Below are 21,454 nucleotides of genomic sequence, written 5' to 3'. Positions count from 1 at the left end.
CATTCCTTCAAATTTCATTCTTGATCTTGGAAACAGCAGTTGACAAAACGGTCTCACCCCATGGTCCATTTAGTAGTCTTGAAAGCCTTCAGTTGCATCACATGATCTTCCTCAGCAGATGGAGATGGCCCGGTTGTCATGGAATTGTAGCCATGGACGGGAAGTCTTTTTACTGCTCTGAAAGATTAAACATGAACATGTCAACTTCATGAAAGTGATTTTTTTTTGCTGTTTGTGGTTGGTTCCTGTATGACTTTCAACCAGAGGTCAAAGGTCACCGCCACCCAGGCTCTAATTTATAGTTCAGTATAATATAGAATATCTCGGCATTATACTCTCTAATGCTTTAATACCTCATATTCATGGACATGGACATTCAGCAGGACAAAGACAAAAGTCTCCTCAGGAGAGTAGAAGGGGAGGCAAAGATACTGCGTGAGGTGAATTAGAATCAAAAAATGTCCATAAATCCACTTAGAAGTCATAGAAAAAAGACGCTTCAGAACTTGCCTGAGAATCATCATGTTTTTAAGTTTTCTTCAGTATCAAAGTAATCCAGTGATAGTTGTCTGTACATCCGTGGGTACACTGCAAACAGGAACTGCTGATAGCTAATTCGGCATACTTTTAATGGCGCCAATTTACCTAAATATAGGCTAAAACCAGTACCTACCACCTGTAGCTGACATTACAAAAAGCCATTTGAAGAGCTTTTATGTTAGGTGTTGAATGAACTTTATGGTCATTTTGGAGGATGTAGTTTGTAGTGCTGTTGAACTGAGTTGCCTTATACTGAGAGGGGTTTCTAATATTTTGTCCACCCCATTTATATCCATGAAGGTGACAAAATATTAGAATAAAATGCAAACTAAGTACATTTACTCACGTACTGAACTTAAGTACAAATTTGAGGTACTTGTACTTTACCTGAGTTTTTTCTTTTAATGCCACTTTCTACTTCTTTCAGAGGGAAATATTGTTAATTTTACTGCACTACATTTATTTTATAAATTAAGTTACTAGTTACTTTACAAATAAGATTTATAAAATATGTTTTGTTATAAATTAAACTACCCCACAGTTACAGCTGAAACAATTAGATTAATGTTGAGGTTTGGACTGTCTGTCGGACACAACAAGCATTGTGAAGGTGTCACTTTGGGCTCCGGGTCGTTGTGACGGCATTTCTCACTATTTTCACAAGTTTTACAAACCAAATAATCAATTGATTAATGGAGAAAATAATCAGCAGATTAATCCAGAATTAAAATAATCATTAGCTGCAGTCCGATACAAAATAGTTCAAAATGAGCTCCACCTCAACCAGCTACAGCAGTAAAATCCTGCTTTTACATTAATGCATGAGCAATAATAATCTAATGATATAATATATAATACTATAAATCACAGGGGACATTTTTATTGCACTTTTACTTTAAATACTTACATTACAGTACATTTTGCACTATTACCTTATACCATATTATTATCATCAACCGGTAAACCCACTTGGTACTTCACACTTATTTTATTTTATACTTATACCCACTTTGTACTTAATTTATTTTCTGACCTGTATTATAGTGTATTGTATTTTTTGCTTAGTACTTCTGTTCCTGTGTGCACTGACGTATAGGTGAGCTGCTGTAACAAAAGTATTTCTGGTTCTGATTCTCCTGATTATACTTACATACTTACTACATACTAAAGTAACATTTTTACTTGCAACATAGTATTTTTAGTACTTTTACTGAAGTAAAAGATCTGAGTGCTTCCTCCACCTCTGGTGTTATACATGCAACGTCTAATCTGCCTAGATTGCAATCAAAGTGATGATTATTGTCTAGTTTCCCAGCGGTCCTTGAACGCACCTCCCATCAGTTGGAGTAACCTGCTCGGGTCTGCGTCAACAACCGCTCCGGTGTGTCCGTTTGTTTGTTTGGCACGTTACCGGGAGCAAGCTCGACCGACCCGGCTGCTGTCCACACATAGGTCCGGTGAGTCCACAGCTAACGTGTTGTTAACGTTACTGTTGTTGTTGTTGTTATTATTCTTAGCTTGATTTAGGGGAACTTGCTAAACCCGCTAGCTAGCGTGGCTACACGCCCATTATCGGACACTGAGCCGTCTGTCGCGCTATTCCTCCCTTTTCCTCGCAACCGAGACTATTTGTCAGTGTTTAAGCATACCTGCCGTTATTAAAGGCACATTTGTTCACGATACATCCCCCTATGTCCAGTTATATTAGTGAAATTAGCTAGCCGTGGCCGGCTTTGTGCGGTGGCCGATAATGGAAGCAGGGTTTCCCCCCCCTCATCAGTAATCTCCCCGCAATACGAATAACTGATATATATTAACAATTTGGAAGAGAGCCACAGATACTTAGTTTTTGTAACTGTTTTCACATCGTCAGTTGGTTTATTTCTGTCTTTTTTGACATAACTGTCACGGCTAGCTAACAGTAATGCTGAAATCTTGCCTCTGAATTAACCTGATGTTACTCAACGCTAGCTAATCTAATGCAAATGCTTCGTTAACATTAGCTCGACATAGCAACGAAACCTAAACTGACACACAGCGAAAGCGCTGCTTTCATGCATCTTTAATGCCTGCCGTGTCTGATAACACCCGTTAGCTTTTTAACGTTAGCCGTCTGCCCCCCAGTTAAGTAGTTGTTAGCATGTTAGCCCGCTCGCTAACATCACACATGCTAGCCGCGGCTAACCCAGTGCTAGCTGTCACTGCGCCCTGAAACAGGTGCATTCCTGCTTAAAAACGCAGCTTGTCCGTAATGTTTGAGTCATATGAGCAAACTAATTCAACTCGATGTTTGACTTCAGCCTGTCAGCATACAGATAACATTATAATCGGCTTCACCAGCTAGCGTTTTAGCTGGAAATCATGTGAATGAACAGAGAGGCTGTTGTCAGTGTAAACTGAGTTAGTATTTGTTGCAGACGCTGCTGTTCTTGTGCAAAGCTTAGTGTCAAAATAAACATTTAGTATATTTAATAATCTTACAGAAAGGGCTCGGTGATCATCACAAATCATCATCACGGTATAAATACAGATCATTTCAAATATCTATAATTTCAAATATCGAGCAATGTAATGTGTTCCACTGAGGTACATTAGAATAAACCCCTCATGTGTAAACACTTTAATAATAAAGTTTGTTAGTTTTTAATTACAGCATGCTCAAAATAATTTGGACGGTAGACGTTTATATTTATTAAGGAAGCAACTGAAGACAATTTTCATTATCGCTTTAATCTAGCAATTATTTATTTAGTCTATAAAATGTCACATGTTCCCAGAGCCGAAGGTTACATCTTTCAGTTACTTGTTTTGTCCGACCAACAGTCCAAAACCACAAAAGATATTCAATTTAGAGTCATGAAAAACGAGAGAAAAACAGAAAATCTTCACATTTGAGAAGCTGGAACCAGAGAATGGCATTTTTGCTTAATAAATTAAACGATTATTATGTTTCTGATGATCTACTAATTGATTAATCGACTAATTGCTGCAGCTCTAGTATTAATATCAAGATAATGCCAAGGTCCCAATATGACACGTGTTTTGGTACTGATTCAAAAACAAATGCCCTATTTAAAAACCCTTTTCTTTACATAAACTTATTTACCTTTTAACAAAATAAACTGGAGTTCTTGAAATGCTTCAGTGTTTAATGTTATCTGAACACAGACAGACATATAAGTATTTTGCCAAAATATAAAACCGCTGAAATTACGATCAAATTTCCGATCAAAGAATAAGTAAACAAATCTAAGAAATCCCGACCAAGGGTTCAGTTCCAACCTCTGATTCTTGTCAGTATCCAAAACTCAGAGACACAGTTTGCCACATAGCCCTACACAAAATGATATTTACATTTTTCTGGCATTTTGTGTCCTTATTTGAGAGCGGACAGTAGAGAGAAGACATGACAGGAAGTTTTAACCCCTGAGGGAAGCCCAAAACGATAATTTTCTCAAGTTATACAAGTCAGCATGCCTGTAATGCACAGTATGTGACCGATAAATGTTTAGCCTGTACAGATTGTTGCTGTGTCAGGTAGATGAATGCTAACGGGTGAAGTTGTTCACATCAGAAGCAAATGTACGGAGCGAAAGCCTGAATTTAGCAGTTCAGTTGTGTTTTTCTCCCTGCCGGCTCGTGTTCGTCATATTTTCTGCATTTTGAGAATATCCAGGATAATCAAAGTGGAAACACCTGTTCATTCATGTGAGCTGCATCATGGTTTATGTGACATAGCTATTAATTATGTTATTATTATTTCCTTTAATGTCTGCTGAAGTGTTTCCGTGTCAGTTCAGCTCTTTGGTTGAGTCATTGTCAGTGTTTCCGATCACGTAATGCTGCGTGTAAACCCTGTAAACGCCCGGGATGAGCCTTTACCAGGCGACCGGAGTAACTGGATCCATACCCAGCATCCCTCAGCGTGTCAGGTTACCACGGGCTCTCCAGGACTGATCTCCATGGAGACCGGGCAGAGAAGGGATTGGTTGGTTTGACTGACAGGTGCATCATGCTGTCACCTGACTGTGTGTGTGTGTGTGTGTGTGTGTGTGTGTGTGTGTGTATCTTCTCAGTGTCCATCATCATGTTTAATACATCCTGAACGTGTGTGTGGACTATCTGTGTTTTCGGCACGTACAAACTGACTTAATATCAACCTATTTTAATGCGTCAATATAAATAATTGTACAAAAATGCATTGACTAGTGTGAAGTAGAGTTGTAGTTTAAGTTTAATTTAGTTATTGGTTTATCTATCTATAATTTTGATCTATGCCAAGTAGGCTGGACATTGAACCTCAATACCTTTTTGATACTGACTGAATTACGGTAAGTTTGTGATCTTGTTTTTATTTTTTGTTCAGATAGTTTTCCGATTTACATCCTAATTTTGCCACTTTCAGACGTTTGTATTCAGGCAAAGTTATTTTATATCTGCATGTGTTGAGAAACACTGAATTTTTTTTTGTTATTGTCAACAAATCCCATGAAAAGACCAAAACAAACAATGTGTTAGTCAGCCTGTCAGTACTTTCTGACTTCCCTGCTATGTCTGTGGCTCTCAGCCGCAAAACCTACTGGCTTGATCTTTAAAAACGGCTCACAAATATGTAGTTTCATTAAAAAAAAAAAAAAAAAAAAAAAAAAAAAAAAAGGCTCAGTAATTTCCTGAAACAACTGCTCGTTGTAGTTTTTAATCAATCAGGAGGAAATAGGGGACTATTTTCAGCTGAGTCAGAATAAACTACAGTGTGTGTGTTCATGGTGATGAAGGAACATGTCACCCAGTAGTTACCATAGTTTCTGGACAACAATGGAGCTCTATGGCCCAGAGGAAGAAGATATATCAGGCTGTGATACACACACAACACTGGTTAGCAGATATATTCATTGGTAGTTTTGGTCTTTTCATGGTATTTGTTGACACCAAGAGAGAAAATATATAAAATCCTTGTCCTTTAGCATTTCATAATTTTAGTTTCTTTTGTTAAATGAAGAGTAAGATATCAAAAAAGTCACGTCTGTATTTTCTTTTAGTTCTCTAGCTAGCAGGGTATCTCAAACTACTTAGGCTAATGCTTTTCACCAAATTTGCAAACTGAAATTAGGCCAATTAAGAAATTTAATAAGCAATTTGGCTCAGAACTCCTTGCATTAAGAAGTTGCTGTTCATCCGCTGACTCTCAAATCTCTGACGTCAGATTGTCCTCGAATGCACCAACTGTCCCTGTTGTCAGCTGCATTTCCACATAACAACAATGAAACTTTGACCAAAAACAATGACACGACTAAATGTAATTGTGATGGATTAATCATCTCAAACAAGCATCGAGTCTTTGGATTGTTGTCATACCATACTGATGTGTGATTGACCCTTGACTGATTAGGGACAAGATGTATAATCACTTTTAATTGGTCGAAACGTTTTTTACAGAAGAATGTGGGACTTTGACATGATACTGATAGAAAAACACACTGGACTTGTTCTTCAACTAGACCTTTAAATAAACTGACGGAGTGACGTAAAGTTTTTGTGAGTCACACCAACTTTATTTGTCTTCATGACCGAGTCACTGAATTCTGTGTATCTACTCAGTGTGGGACACACCCACTTAATACACACACACACACAAACGCAGAAACACACCAGGCTGAGCAGGTGGGACCGGTGTGCTGTTAAAACACCCTGTTGAGGAAGGCAAAACAAAAGGTAGGTTAACAACACGGACAGATTATTTCAAGAACGTGATGATGATAACGGAGAATCTCTGGTATGAAAATAGACTTGATGCTTTGTTGTCTGTCTCGATCAAAACAAGAGGAGTTCTCAGTCTCTCCCGTGTCAGCCGTGAACTTCCTGTTTCTGTCCGTCTGCTGGAGTTTGACCCAGAAAGTAAAGCCAGAGCCCAGTCTGCCTTACAGTAACACAGTTTATGGTGTTATAAACCTGTTGGACGTGGAGAAAGGAGGAGGGAAGTTACTTATGAGTACAGTGACAGGATGTGCTGGTACGTTTTCATGCTACGATTATTGTGGGCAAAAATATCACGGTAAACAGTATTATCACAATAATCATCAAGCTATTAGTGGTAAAATATAGTAAAATTACCTCACATCATGATTTCCATGGATTTAATCCGCCCTGACAAACTGACCGGTGAACTGTGTATTGCAGCTTTGTTGGGCTCTTGCAGTGAACTAACATCAAATACTAAAAACACCATAAACAAAAGTTTAAGACAGTTGACTGGAAATGACTTTAAAGGCAGCTCAGTGTCTGTGTCTCTAAGATTGCATGTTTTCATACGTGTTCGGACGTCTTTGGGCTGTTTTTATAGTTATACTCGCTTTACTTATGACGCTTCAGTCCTCAGACCTTCATCAGGTAAAATTTCTGAATTTAATGTTAGTGTGCAGGATTTTTCAGTTCTTTCACATCCAGAGTTTATAATCAGATCCACCTGTCTGTAAGACTTTGCCTTGTTACCTGCTGGGTGTTGATAGTTCAAAGGCAGGAAGTCAAAACATAACAATGGACTGTAAAGTAATTAAGTACATTTACGCAAGTATTATACAATTCTTCTGAGGTACTTGAGTGATTTTTATATATCTTTATACTTCTACTCCACTATATTTTAGAGGGAAATACGTGGATGTAAACTGCAACTTGATTGGTTGGTGGAGGCGAACAACCGCAGGGCAGTAATTCTAGTTTTATATTTCAGCAGGGCTGCAACTAACAGTTTTCCTTATTGATTAATCCGACCATTATTTATTCGATTAACAGTGGAAAATGCCCATCACAGTTCCCAAAGTCACGTCTTCACACCAGCAGTCCAAAACCCAAAGATGTTAAATTTACTATCGTGTAAAACAGTGGAGAAGCTGGAAACAGGGAATGTTTTTCTGCCAATTGACCAATCAATGAATCGTTTCAGTAGTATTTCAGTGTAATTTATTATAGTTCTGATTTTTTTTTTCAAGCTTTATTGGCTGCATGTTTCTATATTTTACTCCTTTTTTTTTGTTTTGAAATCTCAACAATAATATATTTTTGTATTTGTGTTGTTCATAGTTATTGTTTAACTTTACTGTTTGCTTTTCATGTCAAGTTTATTTTTCAGTTGTAACTCTTTGATAACCAAACTCAACAGACTGAAAATGTTTGTGTTGATGTTTAAAAAATGAATATTAGATGACATATTGTTATGGGAGTTTTAGAACTTTCATAACAGCATCAGCATTAAAACTCCAGTATAAGTCGCATTTTAGTCGTATTCTTAGTCAATTTCACTTATTCTTTGTGAATTGAATAATTTAGTTAATTTTATACTGTATTATTTAGGAAAAGTTCTTGTTTGACCCTTTTTGTGTCTGTTTCGGGGCGGTTGTTATTTTTTGTTTTGTTTCGTAGTTTTTCATATGGTCTTTTTTTTTTTGTCTGTTTTTTAGTCTAGGGACTACAGATGAAAATGAGCTTTTAGCTATATCTGGTACAATACACGTGCATTGTCCCTGCTAAATAAACAATGAACAAACTATTAAACACATGCATTTGAGAACTTTGCAGATTATGAACGACTTTCTACACACGTTTTATTCTTCACATAAGACAAAATATAGTATCAGTTATAAAAACTTATTTATGGTATTATATTGAAACAATCTGAAAAGATATCCGTCCCTAAAAGAAAATAAAGAAAATCTTATCCTCTGTCTGTCTCTCCCTCTCTCAGGACAGTATTTACCTGTCGGTCTGTCTGCTGAGTCACTCGCTCCCCCGTAGACTGTGCTGGTTTTTTCTAACCCTCTTACTGATGACTGTCTGACTGACTGCGAACCTCCATCGATCCTGCCAGCCTCTCCATCCACCGCTGCACTATGGTACAGTGAACACACACACACACACACCTTCAGAAGACAGCTGAGTTCTCGCTGACTGCTAAAGCTGTGAAAGCTACATGAATGTGAACTTGTAATGTTATGTATCGATAGATTAGACTCTCGTCTTTTAAGTCATTGTGGTCATTTTCAGAAAGAACCCCCTACATACAGTATAAATACAGTCCAGGTACAATGCACGGCAGTCAACTGTAACTTTAAAAACACAGTTTACCTACCTTCATAACAGTCTGGCAGTCCAACAACATGATAAATCCTTAAAAACCCAATGTCCAAGTTGCAAGGGTCTAACAATCAAAAATAGTACATTTGTTTTAACCCTTATGTTCTGTTTGGGGACCTGGAGACCCTGGGGGGCTCTTTAACAGCTTAAAAAACATACTTAACATTGTTTTATCACCTTTTTTATTCGTCATGACTTTACCAAATTCTTAAACATATACATGATTTTGAACTGCTAAGATGTTGCTACAGATAATGACGCATCACTTCTGTTGGCGGCTCAGAGACTCCAGCTCTTTAACATGGTTAAATGCAATAGGTTTACTTCACAAAAATCCTGATGAACAATAAATCATCACTAATTAACTAAAAAATATTAATAAATAGGCCATCTGATTGAAAACCATGACAGTCTGTAGAATGACTTAATATTTAAATTACAATTACATTAATCTTATGCATTGTGTTTTTTGTTTTTTGGTAGTATTTTTATGATGTTGATGCCGATGATGATATTTTATGATAATGTTGAAATTGAGGGTTGAATTTCTCAGTTTTATGTGGAGACCAGTCACACTACTCCTAAAGTCCACCAGGGGGCAGTCACAACTCTCCATGTAGTGCCAACCAGTCAGTGACTTATGTGTTTCTGTGCTGAGGAGCATTGATGACAAACGTTTTCTATGCACACTTGCTGTGAGAAAAAAAGTGACTAATCAGTGCTGATTTGTTGTTGTTTACCACAACAACAAACAAAGCTTTGAAGCCTTTTGTTTGCCCCCCCTGCTGTTAGTTACAGATTCTCCGTCTGTAGTCTGGACTGACGCAAGACTGGAAGCTTTCAGCCTTGTGTGACTCACTGTTGTGAATATTTAAATCATAATACAGTTAATAAACACACTGCAGCAGCACTAACGGCTGTGTGTGCTGTCTGCAGAGTGTATGATGTCTGAGAGCAGCTGCTATGGCCTGCAGCAGCGGTCAGAGCAATGCCGAAACTCTGGAGGGGTTCCATGAGGTGAACTTGGCCTCACCCACCACACCTGACCTTCAGGTAGGTCAAATGTTACATGCAGTAGGGATCCATTTTTCAGCATGTTTTAGGATGTTTGCAGACTTGATTGTTATTGATCAACCTGTCAGGACCAGGGCCCTGTATCACGAAGAGAGATTAGTGTGTTATCCAGCTGTCTTTGGGTCTGTTTCCTGGTATCACGAAGCTGGCTTACTTTTATCAACTTCTACTCCAAAAAATGTTCAGTATTTCTTTAGCAAGCTCTTGCCAACTAAAATATATGAAACTGTCCGGCCACACTGCCTCCAGCATCCAGCCCGTCCTTGATAACCTCGGCCGCTTCCAACAGAACTCTCTGCAGGACCTCGAGTTGGTCGTCTTAGCCCGTATCACCCTGATAACTTTCAATGCCTTTTATTGGTTCCCTGTGTGTTGTCCCGCAGAACCAAGCGGAGCAGCGCCCCCCCGTCCGTCACAGCACACCGCCCACCTCTCTGTACCGCACCCACTCTCTGGGAGCGCCCCCTACTGGCCGACCCACCTCCCTGCGGGCCGACCAGCTCCCCACGCAACCTGTTTACTCCACACCACGGCACAGCCACAATGGAAGGTAAAGAAATGACTGTCCATTGACATCAAAAATTATGGCAAGATAGACTTGAAATGATTAGTCAATAAGTAATAAATCAAAAATTAATTGCCAACTATTATAATTGATTAGTCGTTTGTCATTTTTCAAGTTTCTCTGGTTGCAGCTTCTGAAATGTGAGAATTTGCTGCTTTACTCTATTTTACATTATTGTTAATTGAATATATTTGAGTTTTGGACTGTTATTTTGGAAGTTTTCAGACAAAGCAAGGCATTTGTGGGCGTCACCTTGGGCTCTGGGAAATTGCGATGAGAATTTTATAGACCAAACGATTGATGAAATAATCGAGGTTAATTTTAATCGTCAGATTAATCGACAATGAAATTAATTGCAGAATATTGATAAAACCTGCATGAACAGAGAAAAAGTTTGCTTAAGCAAAAAGGATCTTTGCATGTGAAAGTACAGACTGTCTGTGTGACATAACACTCACTCAGCTGTAATCCATAACTGGCCGCTGTTGTTCCCATTGTTACGCTGCACAGTGTGCCAGGCCAGGAGGCGGAGTCAGTCGAGGGCAACTTCCTGTCTGCAGAGGACGGGGAGGAGTGCAGCGCTTTGAGCGACAGCCTGTCGCGGCTGCGCAGCCCGTCGGTGATGGAGGTCCGAGAGAAAGGATACGAGAGGCTGAAGGAGGAGCTGGCCAAGGCCCAGAGGGTAGGACACACACACACACACACACACACACACACACACACACACACACACACACACACACAGTCTCTGGTCTTAACCTGAAGGAATTTAAAATTGAATGTGAGTGTGTGCAGTTGGACAGTGTGTGTGTGACTTCACTGCATCTCTCCACACCTCTCATTACTGAGATTGACATAATGTAATATTCTATATTTTATTTAAATGCATTTTTTGTTTTTTTATTTTGTATATTTGTATTTATTTACTCATTATTTAAGATGAAATGATGGAACATATTTCACTAATTTTCATTTCTTCATCTCTTCATTTGTTGTTGCTATGCTATGATTTTACTTTCATTTGTTCATTTGGCGGTTGTTTTTCTGTTGTGGTGTTTTCTGTTTTTGTGTGTGTGTGTGTGTGTGTGTGTGTGTGTGTGTGTGGAAGGAGCTGCTGTTGAAGGATGAGGAGTGTGAGAGGTTGTCTAAAGTCAGAGACCAGCTCGGCCAGGAGCTGGAGGAGCTCACCGCCAGTCTCTTCCAGGTCGGTCCGCCTCCCCTCCGTCTGTCCGTCTCCTCTGCTTCCTGTTTCCTATTTCCCTTCCTCCTGAGGCAGTGGCCAGACAGAAACCGGACAGACAACATGCAAATGATTGACTCGGGATTTGTTGCTCTTTATTCTTTGGCAGCAGAAATATGAGACGGAGGCGTGACAGCTCCAGCAAAGTGTTGGGAAGCTGTGTTTTAGTGGAGTTCTAAACATTTCATGTTGAGCAACGTCCATGTAACTACTTACTGTTTCATTGTGAAATCCAAGCCTTATAGCATCAAACCTCTCAGGTTCTTTTTCTTGATCCTCCATCAAGGCATTAAAAAAACCTACTATGACCGTTTTTCCACGGGCCCGGTGCTCGCGAGCAGAGAGAAAGCTCTTCTTCAGTCTTGCTTTGTTCAACTCTCACTTCTAACTGAATCTCAGTGCTTTGGAGTTTAGTTTCAGTCCTACCTTGCTGTTCATACGTTCAGATATCTGCCTTATTTTACTGTTTACTGATGGCTTTACAGCTGTATCAGAGTGTGGGAGAAATAATAATTTAGCTTCATACATTAATCACTAGATAGTAATTATTACACCATTATATTTACTTTTACATATCTGCATGTATCCACAGATGTTTCCAAGTATTATCATCCACCGATTTATCATTGCAATCCTATAACAAGTCAGACTGAAAGGAAAAAAAAAAAAAAGATTGATGCAGCAGAATCCTTTTTATTCCACACATGCTTCTTCCTTGTCAAAACCTGGTGCCTACATTACCCACAGTGCAACTCGACCACCTACAGTTCAGTCAGAGATCGGGGTGTGTTATGCTAGTAGCAGCTAATGTAGCCTTTAGCCTGCAGCAGAGACGAGCAGCGGGCTGCAGAGATCTGGTGAGCTCACTTCTTTCTGACTCCACACCAACAGATTTGTTTCATTTTCAAACTTGTAGTCTTCAGCCCCGACCGACGCCGACTCAAGTGACATCACTTGAGGACATTTATCAGACTTCCCACAGCTCCCTCTGAGACACTAAAGGCTTTATACGACTTGTTTCACATATGCAGTAGAACTCCCCAACACCTGGAAACACACTTTGATGTGTAAAATCTAGCTTCAACAATTTGATTAATCGATTAGTCTATTAAAAGAAAATAAATTGACCGTTTTGATAATTGATTGTCATTTTTCAAGCAAAAATGGCAAGAAATTGGATGGTTCCAGGTTCGTAAATGTGAGAATTTGCTGCTTTTTTGCATTATAATATAGCAAATTGAATATGTTTGGGTTTTCAACTGTTGGTCGGACAAAACAAGACATTTTATGACGTCACCTACCTTGTGCTCTAGGATATCGTGATGGGTATTTTTCACTGTTTTCTGTTATAGAGCCGATTATTAAACAATTAATTGACAAAATAATCGCCAGATTAATCAATAATAAAAGCAATCGTTAGTGGCAGCTCTAGTAAAATCTGTGGATCCTTTAGTTCTGTTCTGGGCCTCTAGCAACACATATCCCTGAACTTGAATACATATATCTTTGACTGGATGAAGTCTCCAATGTTATGTTATTACAAAAAAGGGACTAAATGGGATTTCAGTTGGACTTTAAAAGCAGCAACGACAAAAAAATCGTCAACAAATCAAGCAAAAACACAAATAAAGCACTTTTGTGTTGTGGTATTTCAGTACATTTACATCAGCCTCAACAGCTGCGTTTGGAGTTCAGGAAGCAGGCTGAATCTGTCCGGCTGGCCTTCACAGCCTTTTCTCTTCACATTCCTCCTCCTTGTTCTCGTCTCACTCCTGCCTTTTTCTCATACAAGGTGCTGGGACTCTTATTTGTGTGTGTGGTTTTTTTTTTCTGTACCCTGTATGGAAACAGAAAAACCAGTATCTAGCTGGTTACTATGCTTTATGTTACTATGTTTTTATAATATTTATTTTAGAGTGAACTGTTCCTTTAATACGCATTGAGTTTGTGTAAATGCTGCTTCACTATCAGAATGAAAACTAAATCCCAGCACATTTATCGTGAGTGAAGAAAATTTACAAAAATAACATGTCTGTTTTTTCCAGGAGGCCCACAAAATGGTCAGAGAAGCCAATGTCAAACAGGCAAATGCTGAAAAACAACTGAAAGAAGCCCTGGGAAAGGTGACACCACTGAACACACACACACTGCAAATGATCCTCTCAAGTCTGAGCTCGTTTTTATCAGGCGTCTCAGAATCATTCCTAGGACTAGAAACACTCAGAGTGGGACTTGAGAATGATTTATGAAGATTTAAAGAAAGGAGATGGCGGACACTCAGGAGAGATTGTGACGTCGCTGTTTTACGGCACTCAGGAAAACTACGAAACGTCATCAGAATTTCCACTTTGCAGCTCTGACAGTTGCTGTTTGGAGTATTAAGTATTATAAATTTGAGTCAAAAATCACACTCCTTCTGAGTCATAACTCAGTTTAACTAACACACAGACAATAAACGCATTTTGATATCATTCAGTGTGACTTACACTTCCCAAGGATATCAGTATCTCTGATGTCCATTGAGAATAAACAGAGAAAATAGATGCTGTTGGTGTTAGCATGTTTCCATCAGATTAGCAAAAATATTTTTGACATATTCCGTCTCCTCTCCAGATTGATGTCCTCCAGGCGGAGGTCCAGGCCCTGAAGACACTGGTGCTCTCCTCCCCCACCTCCCCTGTGGGCGAGCTCCCCTCTGCAGGAGCTAAGACTCCCTTCAGGAAGGGCCACAGCAGAAACAAGAGCACCTCCTCCGCCATCCTGGGGTCGCAGCCCGACCCGTCGGCCACGCAGCCCATCGTCAGGGAGTGTCGAGAGGTAGGAGCACTCACACGTGTGCCTACAGAACTTAACACCAGATAATAATACTGGTAATATTCTGTGTGTGTCTAAAATGCTGTTTGGATCCACTGGTGAAGCTGCTCTGAAAGGTGTTTGAGTGATTAATTATAAATCAAACCTACAATGTGTGTATATGCGGTCTGACTCCTGTTGAACTCTTGCATCAGGCATAAGTGCAGCTTTACTGTATGATGTTAACCTGCATTGTTGGACATGTAGGTGGACAGTCAGCTGTTCAGCGACTTCAAGGCGTGGAAGGAGGAGCCGAAGCTGGACCGGGGCTGCTGCTTCCTGGAGAGAGTTTACCGTGAGGACATCTACCCCTGCCTCACCTTCTGCAAGAGCGAGGTACAGAGAGATGCAGAACATGTAACATATCTGGCATATATCTGGTAAAACTGCAATTTAATATTCAGAATGAAGGAGCTTCTGTGCAGCAGGCAAACATGAATTTCATATATGCTAGTGTTGTTTTTTTTTTATGCTAACGTTACCTTTGCGAGGGGGTCTTCTGTGCTTTTAACCTGTGCTGCCCGTTGATGGTTTTGGACACACACAGGTAATTTCTCACTACCTGTACAACTAACTTTGTGTAGTCAGGGTTAGCGTTATCCAAGAGGCTGCCACTGCGGACCTCACGTCTGGGAAGAGAGTTGGGACGCGAGATGCGTCACTTCCTTTTCTGCCACAAAAGTATCAAAGCAAATATGCTACTACTTTCATGGTTAATTTAACTCCTTTGTCGCTCAGAATGAGAGGGTAACAGCATCTACTGTGTAAAGAATCTGCTATAAGTGAATTTCTTTTTGTCTCTATCCCTCCACTCCAGCTCAGTATGGAAACACTGTCCACAAAAAGGGAATTTTGGACTAAAATGTCTGTAACTTTAGAAGATATCCAGACTGTTGAAACCTCATATAACTTTTAAATACATTTGCACCGAACAAGAACTGTGGATTTCATCCCCCATCACTTAAACTGAAAACACATTAGGAAGGGATCTTTTAATTTCCAGTATAAACAGGAGGGATGCTGACAGCAAATATAACCTGTTTCAGTGTACCTGGCTATTGTTTTAAGACAGGCTTGAAATGCTGTGAACCTATCCTTTAATGTCCTCTGTGCTCCTCTGTCCTTTCATGTCTGCTACTGTCCTATACTGACCCTCCACTGTCATTTAATGTCTTTCATTGTCCTCTCCTGTCCTCCTGCTCTCTCCTGTTCCTCAGCTGGGTTCGGCCATTTTGGAAGCAGTGGAGCAGAACACGCTCAGTGTAGAGCCGGTCGGCTTCCAGCCGCTGCCTGTGGTCAAAGCCTCGGCGGTGGAGTGTGGAGGACCAAAGTGAGACAGTGCACACACACACTCATAAACTTCTTTCACCTCTTCATGAACCTTTCACTCTTTCATCGTCATCTCTCCATCTTCCCCTCAATTTCCTCCTCTAGTGGGCGAAGGGCAGAGCTCGTCACGTAAGTCTGACTCTCTCGCTCTCTCTCGCTCTCGCTCTCTCCCATCAGCATTTTTAAATCTCTCCTCAGTTGTTCCTCGATTTCCCCCCCCCCGGCTCTTCCAAGCACCCCTGCTAACTCATAATAATCCTTCTTTCAGTCCTTCCTTCTGTCCAGGTTTATCAAAGCGATCCTTATGAGACAAACCTTGATGTTTAAGTCATCCCTCTCTCCTTACTTCCTTTACGCCTTCCTTGCTTCCTCCAGTCTTAGTATTAGTCCTATATATTATTTTTTGTTTTTCTTCAAATTCAGTTTTCCTCATGTTGAAACAAAACCCATAAATAACTTACTGTCTGTCTCTCTCTGATTAGAAAATGTGCCCTGAGCGGTCAGACCAAAACCTGTAAGCACAGAATCAAGTTTGGAGATTCGTCCAACTATTACTACGTGTCTCCCTACTGTAGATATAGAGTGAGTACAAACACAAACACAGACTGTAAATGTTAAATAATATTTACTAACATCTTATTTTCAGTAAGACCGCAGTCATGTTGAACATTTTCTCACTGTGACATCTGCAGGACAAAAGCGACATTGCAACAAGTAATAAAATAAATACATCTTACATAATGATAAAACCATTGGTTCCCGTTTTGCATATAAAGATATTTTACCCCCCATCTCCAATCTCCCAACATACACCCACATAAACACACACACACACACACGTTTTGCTATGACGTCATACATACAAGGAATTTGTAAAATTGTCTGAAATCGATAAAAAGCTGTAACTTCAATATGTAACATTTTAGTGACTTTCAAAGTGACTTTTATAGCATTGGCATAAAAAGTGGTAATAAAACGTGAATTTTTGATTGGGATCACTTCATATTTGTAAATTGTATTTTACATGCCAGGACTTTCTGCAGCGTGTTACAGCAGAAATAAAGATCGCTTACACCGTCAGAAGAAATTATTAGATTTTTATTTAACATTAAATTAGTAATCTTTAAGATTTCCTGGTTGATTTACTGACACCAGTCACCGTGGTAACAGCAAGTGTGGTTTAATACTACAGCAAACACTCTTTGAGCAGCTACTTTGTCAGAAATACAGCAGAAGAGCAGCTGGTGTATCTGTTTACAGTGCAGGCAAAACGATATTATTTTAATAAAGAAGTAAGTTAATAATAATTATAACTGTGATCTGATTACATGCTGCACATGGAGCGAGTAGTTTTCCACAGCAGGACACAGTAAAGTTGGTTAACTGATCCACTGACGAAAAATGCCCAAAATGACTTTCTTGTTTTGTAGATGCGTTTTTTGAGGAGTAGTCGTGCTAACCTCTGTTATAAATACATTGTTTCCTGTGTCACAATAAAAGTCTCCACGTGTTTCACCAGTTGAATGCTTTTAATGTGAAGCAGCAGCAGCAGTAATGAATTTTGTGTTAGCATTAGCAGTAACTTAATCCAGCTCTCATACGACTTCAGGAGAGTGAACAGTATACCTTGTAATCTTCAGGAGTACAGAGTTCATTTTCAGTTCTGTTAGACGTTTGTTCAAATCTAAACTCGTACTTGTACATCACATCCAGGAGAATCCCAGAGTCAATAAGGATCAGTCTGCCTCCTTTCAGTGTATTTGACAGAGCTTTGTGCAGTGATCCCATCCCAAAGATCTGTTTCACAAACACGAGATTCAAACTGTTGATTGGTTTGTTGTGTTTTCAGAGAAATTGCAACAGTATTTGTTTGTCTCTGTTTCTCAGATCACAGCAGTGTGTAATTTCTTCACCTACATTCGGTACATCCACCAAGGGCTGGTCAAACAGCAGGATGGTGAGACACACACACACACACCTTCTTCCCTTGTTTCTTATTAACAATGAAGCAGGTGACGGAGAGTAGAGGAGTTTTCCAAAAAGGAGAAAAGTCTCACCTAATACTTCTGTTTAATTGTTTAAGTCACTGTAACTCTGCAGTGAGGATGCAGCACTGCGATAGAGTAATCAACTAGTTTTACATTTTGCAACGTTGCTGCAGTGTTGTGATGACGTAGAGTTTTTGTGAATCCCAAGAAAGATGAAGGCCAATCACAGAAATCGGTGGCTAGCACTAGCTTAGCCTCAGCTAGCGATGACATGATAATGGGCGCTGAGCTACTAAGCAAAGTTACCACATGTTTGGATGACGTAGAAAACTGGGAGGCTGAACACTGAATGGATACTTTAGATGAGGTTATCATCGATTTCTCTAAACGATAAGTAACCAGAACCAGAAGGTCGTTTTAAAAACACTCGCTTCTGTTCTGATGACATTTTCAGAATCGTCAAAGACTCTTTTAACCATTTGGATGAAAATATTCCGTCTGCTGCACGATAAAAAAAGATTTTTAACCTCGTTTATCAAGTTGCGAATCAAAACAAAAATGGCTACCTGGAGAGGAAACAGTAGCAGAAAATAGATATACTCACATAAAGTTCAAGTACCTCAAAATTGAACTTAAGTACAGTATTTGAGTAAATGTACTTTAAACCACCTGTCGAACCATGTGACCATCATGTGACCTCGTGGTGTTTCCCTCTGCTGTGTTTTTAGTGGAGCAGATGTTCTGGGAGGTGATGCAGCTCCGCAGAGAAATGTCCTTAGCCAAGCTCGGCTACTACAAGGACCAGCTGTGACCGACGGACAGCCCCGCCCTCCAATCACAGCAGACTCTGCCCCAAGCCCCGCCCTCCCCCTGGTTCTGGTTTCCTCTCATCCCCCCCGCCCCCCCCTTGTGTGAGTGTGATTTTGTGTGTGAGAGAGAATAACTGTGGTTGTTTTCAATCATCACAAAAAAGGCTGAAAGACTGTGACGTCAGTGGTCTGTTGTCGTTACTGATCTGGAGTTTTGGTGGGTTTCTGTTGAGAGTTTGAATCCAAAATATGATATTTCCTTTGTTGAAACATGTAACACTCCAATATATAAAAACACCTGGCATGAAAAGAGAAGTCAAAAAGTGAAATATGTTGGCATTTAAACCCATCTGAGGAGCTTTGACCTTTGCTTTTTTTTTCTCCCCTTTAAAATATAAAAGCGTAACAGGGCTGAAATAAGTCGTCATAATAATAATAAAGACAACTGTGGACAGATGGTGGAGGATTAGAGCCACTGAGAGAAAGAAAAATCTTAAATTTAGACAAAATAGTTGAAATATTTTGAGAAAAAGACGTAGTGTTATGAGAATAGTCATTAAACAAGGAAAAAAATATTACAAAAAGTGTAAATTTTGAGAAAAAACAAAAGAATTTGAGAATAAAGTTGTTTTTACAAAAGAATTTAATATTTCAAGAATAAAGTTGAACATTTTTGAGAAAATAGTTCTAATGTTATGAGTATAAATTGGCAATTTTGAAAAAAACAAGACGTTCAGTTTTAAGGTGAAAAGTTGTAATATTTTGAGAATAAAGTTTTATAAAATATTATATTAGATACTTATTTTAATACTCCATCGCAGTCTGTCTGCTTTCTTAAGGCGGGAACACACACGTTATGGTTGTTCACCCAATTATAAGTATAAATAATTCGTCTTTATTCTCAAAATATGGACTTTTTTTCTTTTTAAATTACAGCTTAGTTCACACATTTTCATGACTTATTCTTTATAATATGACTTTAATCGCAAATTTTTTTTTTCTCACAACTGCAACTTAATTCTCATAAAATTCCAACTTTATCTCAAAATAGACAATTTTGAGGGAAAAGTCTGTCGTAGTGGCACAAGCAACTAATACCTGTTACAGTGCTGCTGAAATTCTTCATTTAAAAAGTATTTGGTATTGCGTAGTCAAGTAGGTTGTGCTGAACCTTTTGTTCAGAAATGTCTTCAGAAAAATAAGACACCCACCAGTTAATGTGACCAAACAATCAATTATTGTTTATAAAATGAAACTGTGTATAAGCTTATATTTAATTTAGTTTGTGTTGTAGCTAATGATGGAGGCAGTCTGGGAAATTTAAGGAAGTACAGTTAGATGCAAAGATAATCAGAAGATCATGAGTACAAACTTTACTCTAAAGCTCCATTCGGACTAGATCCATCTCTCTGAGAGAGGTGGGGGGATTTTAACATCACCTGCGAGGGTCAGTGATTTTAATCCGTGTGTGGGTAATTTTTCACCCCCACCTCAGTAATAATTACAGCCGCAATGACTTTCTGTTTTCCTGTGAACTTGCTGGTCCTTCTGCAGTTTAAATCCCGTCTTTGTGTTTTAAAGTGGATCTCTAAGTTTTTTCCTTCTACTTTTTTTTATCGGCTCAGTTTGAAATTTGACTTTTGTGTGAAAATGGAGGAAGTCAAAAATGTTTTTGCTAATCTGACAGATGGAAACATGCTAACACCAACATATCAGCCCGTTTGGGAACCAATGTGACGACATAAAAAAAATAATACCATCAGGAGAGCGAGACCCTGTAAAAGCTCATCAGATGTGCCATTGTAATGTCAGTTACAGGCGGGAACTGTCATTCTATATTTGTTTACATTTTGGCAAATTGGTGCCATTTAAAAGTATGTCGAATTAGCTATTAGCAGTTCCTGTTTGCAGTGTACCACAGGCATCTATCACTGGATTACTCTGATACTGAAGACAATTTAAAAACGTGGAATTTCGCAGGCAAGTTTTGAAGTGTCTTTTTAATGTGATGTCTAAGCTGATTTATGGACATTTATTCTGGATAGACATCAGATAATGATATCCTCGGAAAGTGTAAGTCGCACTGAATGATTTTAATGTGTTTCAGGAGTGCGATTTTTGACTCACATTTATCTCACGCAGTATCTTTGCCTCACCTTCAACTCTCTGGCGCCCCCCTATGGAGGCTTCGTCCTGCTGAATGTCCACGTCTATTACAAACCATAACCTGTAATTTCCCAATGGGTAAAATGCCGTCTGGAACGATGTGTTAAATTACTGAGCACAGTGAATATTTCATTCCCCACCTCCCCCTGTAATGTTAATCCCGTCCGAATGGGGCTTAAAAATGTCTTTTCAACAGTATAAAGGTTCTCTGTATGCAGGAAAGGAATATTTTATTTATAATTGTTATTTTGTTGTCGGGGTGGTTTCAGGCGTTGGTGAAGCTTCAGGAGTCGGGTTTAAGGAAAAATTAAACACTACATTTACATTTTACTTACTTTGAGATACTTTGACAAAGAAATTGTGGGGACATTTTCCTTTAATAGCTCCTGGTGTTTTCTGCCTGCTGTATTTAATCAATCAGGAAATGTGTAGATAGTAAGCTGTGTGTGTGTGAATGCTGAGTGTGTTTGTATGCCTGGTGTTGTGTAAACTTTATATATGTTAATTTAAACCTGACAGCACTCCTCTGTCTCTCTCTCATTCAAAGTCAATGTCATTCTCCCGGTTTGGTTTAGTGCCTTTTCTCTCAGACACTCTGAAATAAAAACAGTAATACCTCTGGAAACCCGCCGCCCTCCGTGGAGTCTGTTTCCCACCTCACACGCTGTAACCAGACCAGGTCAAAGGTCAAGTGCACTTCAGTCAGGTGAGATATGCAGCACATTCACACTCTGAGCTGTATTTCCTTTGGATTATTTTGGGA

General features: G+C 39.3%; 1 protein-coding gene across 7 annotated transcripts; it reads left to right on the top strand.

Annotated features, from left to right (window-relative positions):
- Positions 1–1,840: 1,840 nt before the first annotated feature.
- LOC122871243 (RAB3A interacting protein (rabin3)) lies at positions 1,841–21,316 on the top strand. Of its 7 annotated transcripts, none has more exons than XM_044186108.1 (14): positions 1,841–1,997; positions 8,279–8,426; positions 9,604–9,720; positions 10,125–10,291; positions 10,817–10,988; positions 11,415–11,510; positions 13,592–13,669; positions 14,160–14,363; positions 14,607–14,735; positions 15,617–15,729; positions 15,834–15,857; positions 16,211–16,310; positions 17,616–17,685; positions 18,445–21,316. In XM_044186108.1, the coding sequence occupies exons 3-14, from the start codon at positions 9,631–9,633 to the stop codon at positions 18,525–18,527; spliced, it is 1,326 nt and encodes a 441-aa protein (XP_044042043.1). In that variant the 5' UTR covers positions 1,841–1,997; positions 8,279–8,426; positions 9,604–9,630; the 3' UTR covers positions 18,528–21,316. The 7 variants fall into 7 exon arrangements, with proteins under 7 accessions (XP_044042043.1, XP_044042049.1, XP_044042050.1 ...); XM_044186109.1 differs by having other exon boundaries at positions 1,845–1,992; XM_044186112.1 differs by lacking the exon at positions 1,841–1,997 and adding an exon at positions 4,652–4,871.
- The last annotated feature ends 138 nt before the right edge of the window (positions 21,317–21,454 follow it).

This window comes from Siniperca chuatsi, linkage group LG23 (assembly GCF_020085105.1).
Source record: "Siniperca chuatsi isolate FFG_IHB_CAS linkage group LG23, ASM2008510v1, whole genome shotgun sequence".
NCBI classification, from domain to species: domain Eukaryota; kingdom Metazoa; phylum Chordata; class Actinopteri; order Centrarchiformes; family Sinipercidae; genus Siniperca; species Siniperca chuatsi.
This window is presented reverse-complemented; position numbering and strand designations above follow the sequence as displayed.

Excerpts from the sequence above, each read along its gene's own strand:
- LOC122871243 (XM_044186108.1), top strand. The coding sequence starts at position 9,631 with ATGGCCTGCAGCAGCGGTCAGAGCAATGCCGAAACTCTGGAGGGGTTC. Across the intron at positions 10,292-10,816 it reads CGGCACAGCCACAATGGAAG|TGTGCCAGGCCAGGAGGCGG; the intron begins GTAAAGAAATGA and ends TACGCTGCACAG. Across the intron at positions 10,989-11,414 it reads AGCTGGCCAAGGCCCAGAGG|GAGCTGCTGTTGAAGGATGA; the intron begins GTAGGACACACA and ends TGTGTGTGGAAG.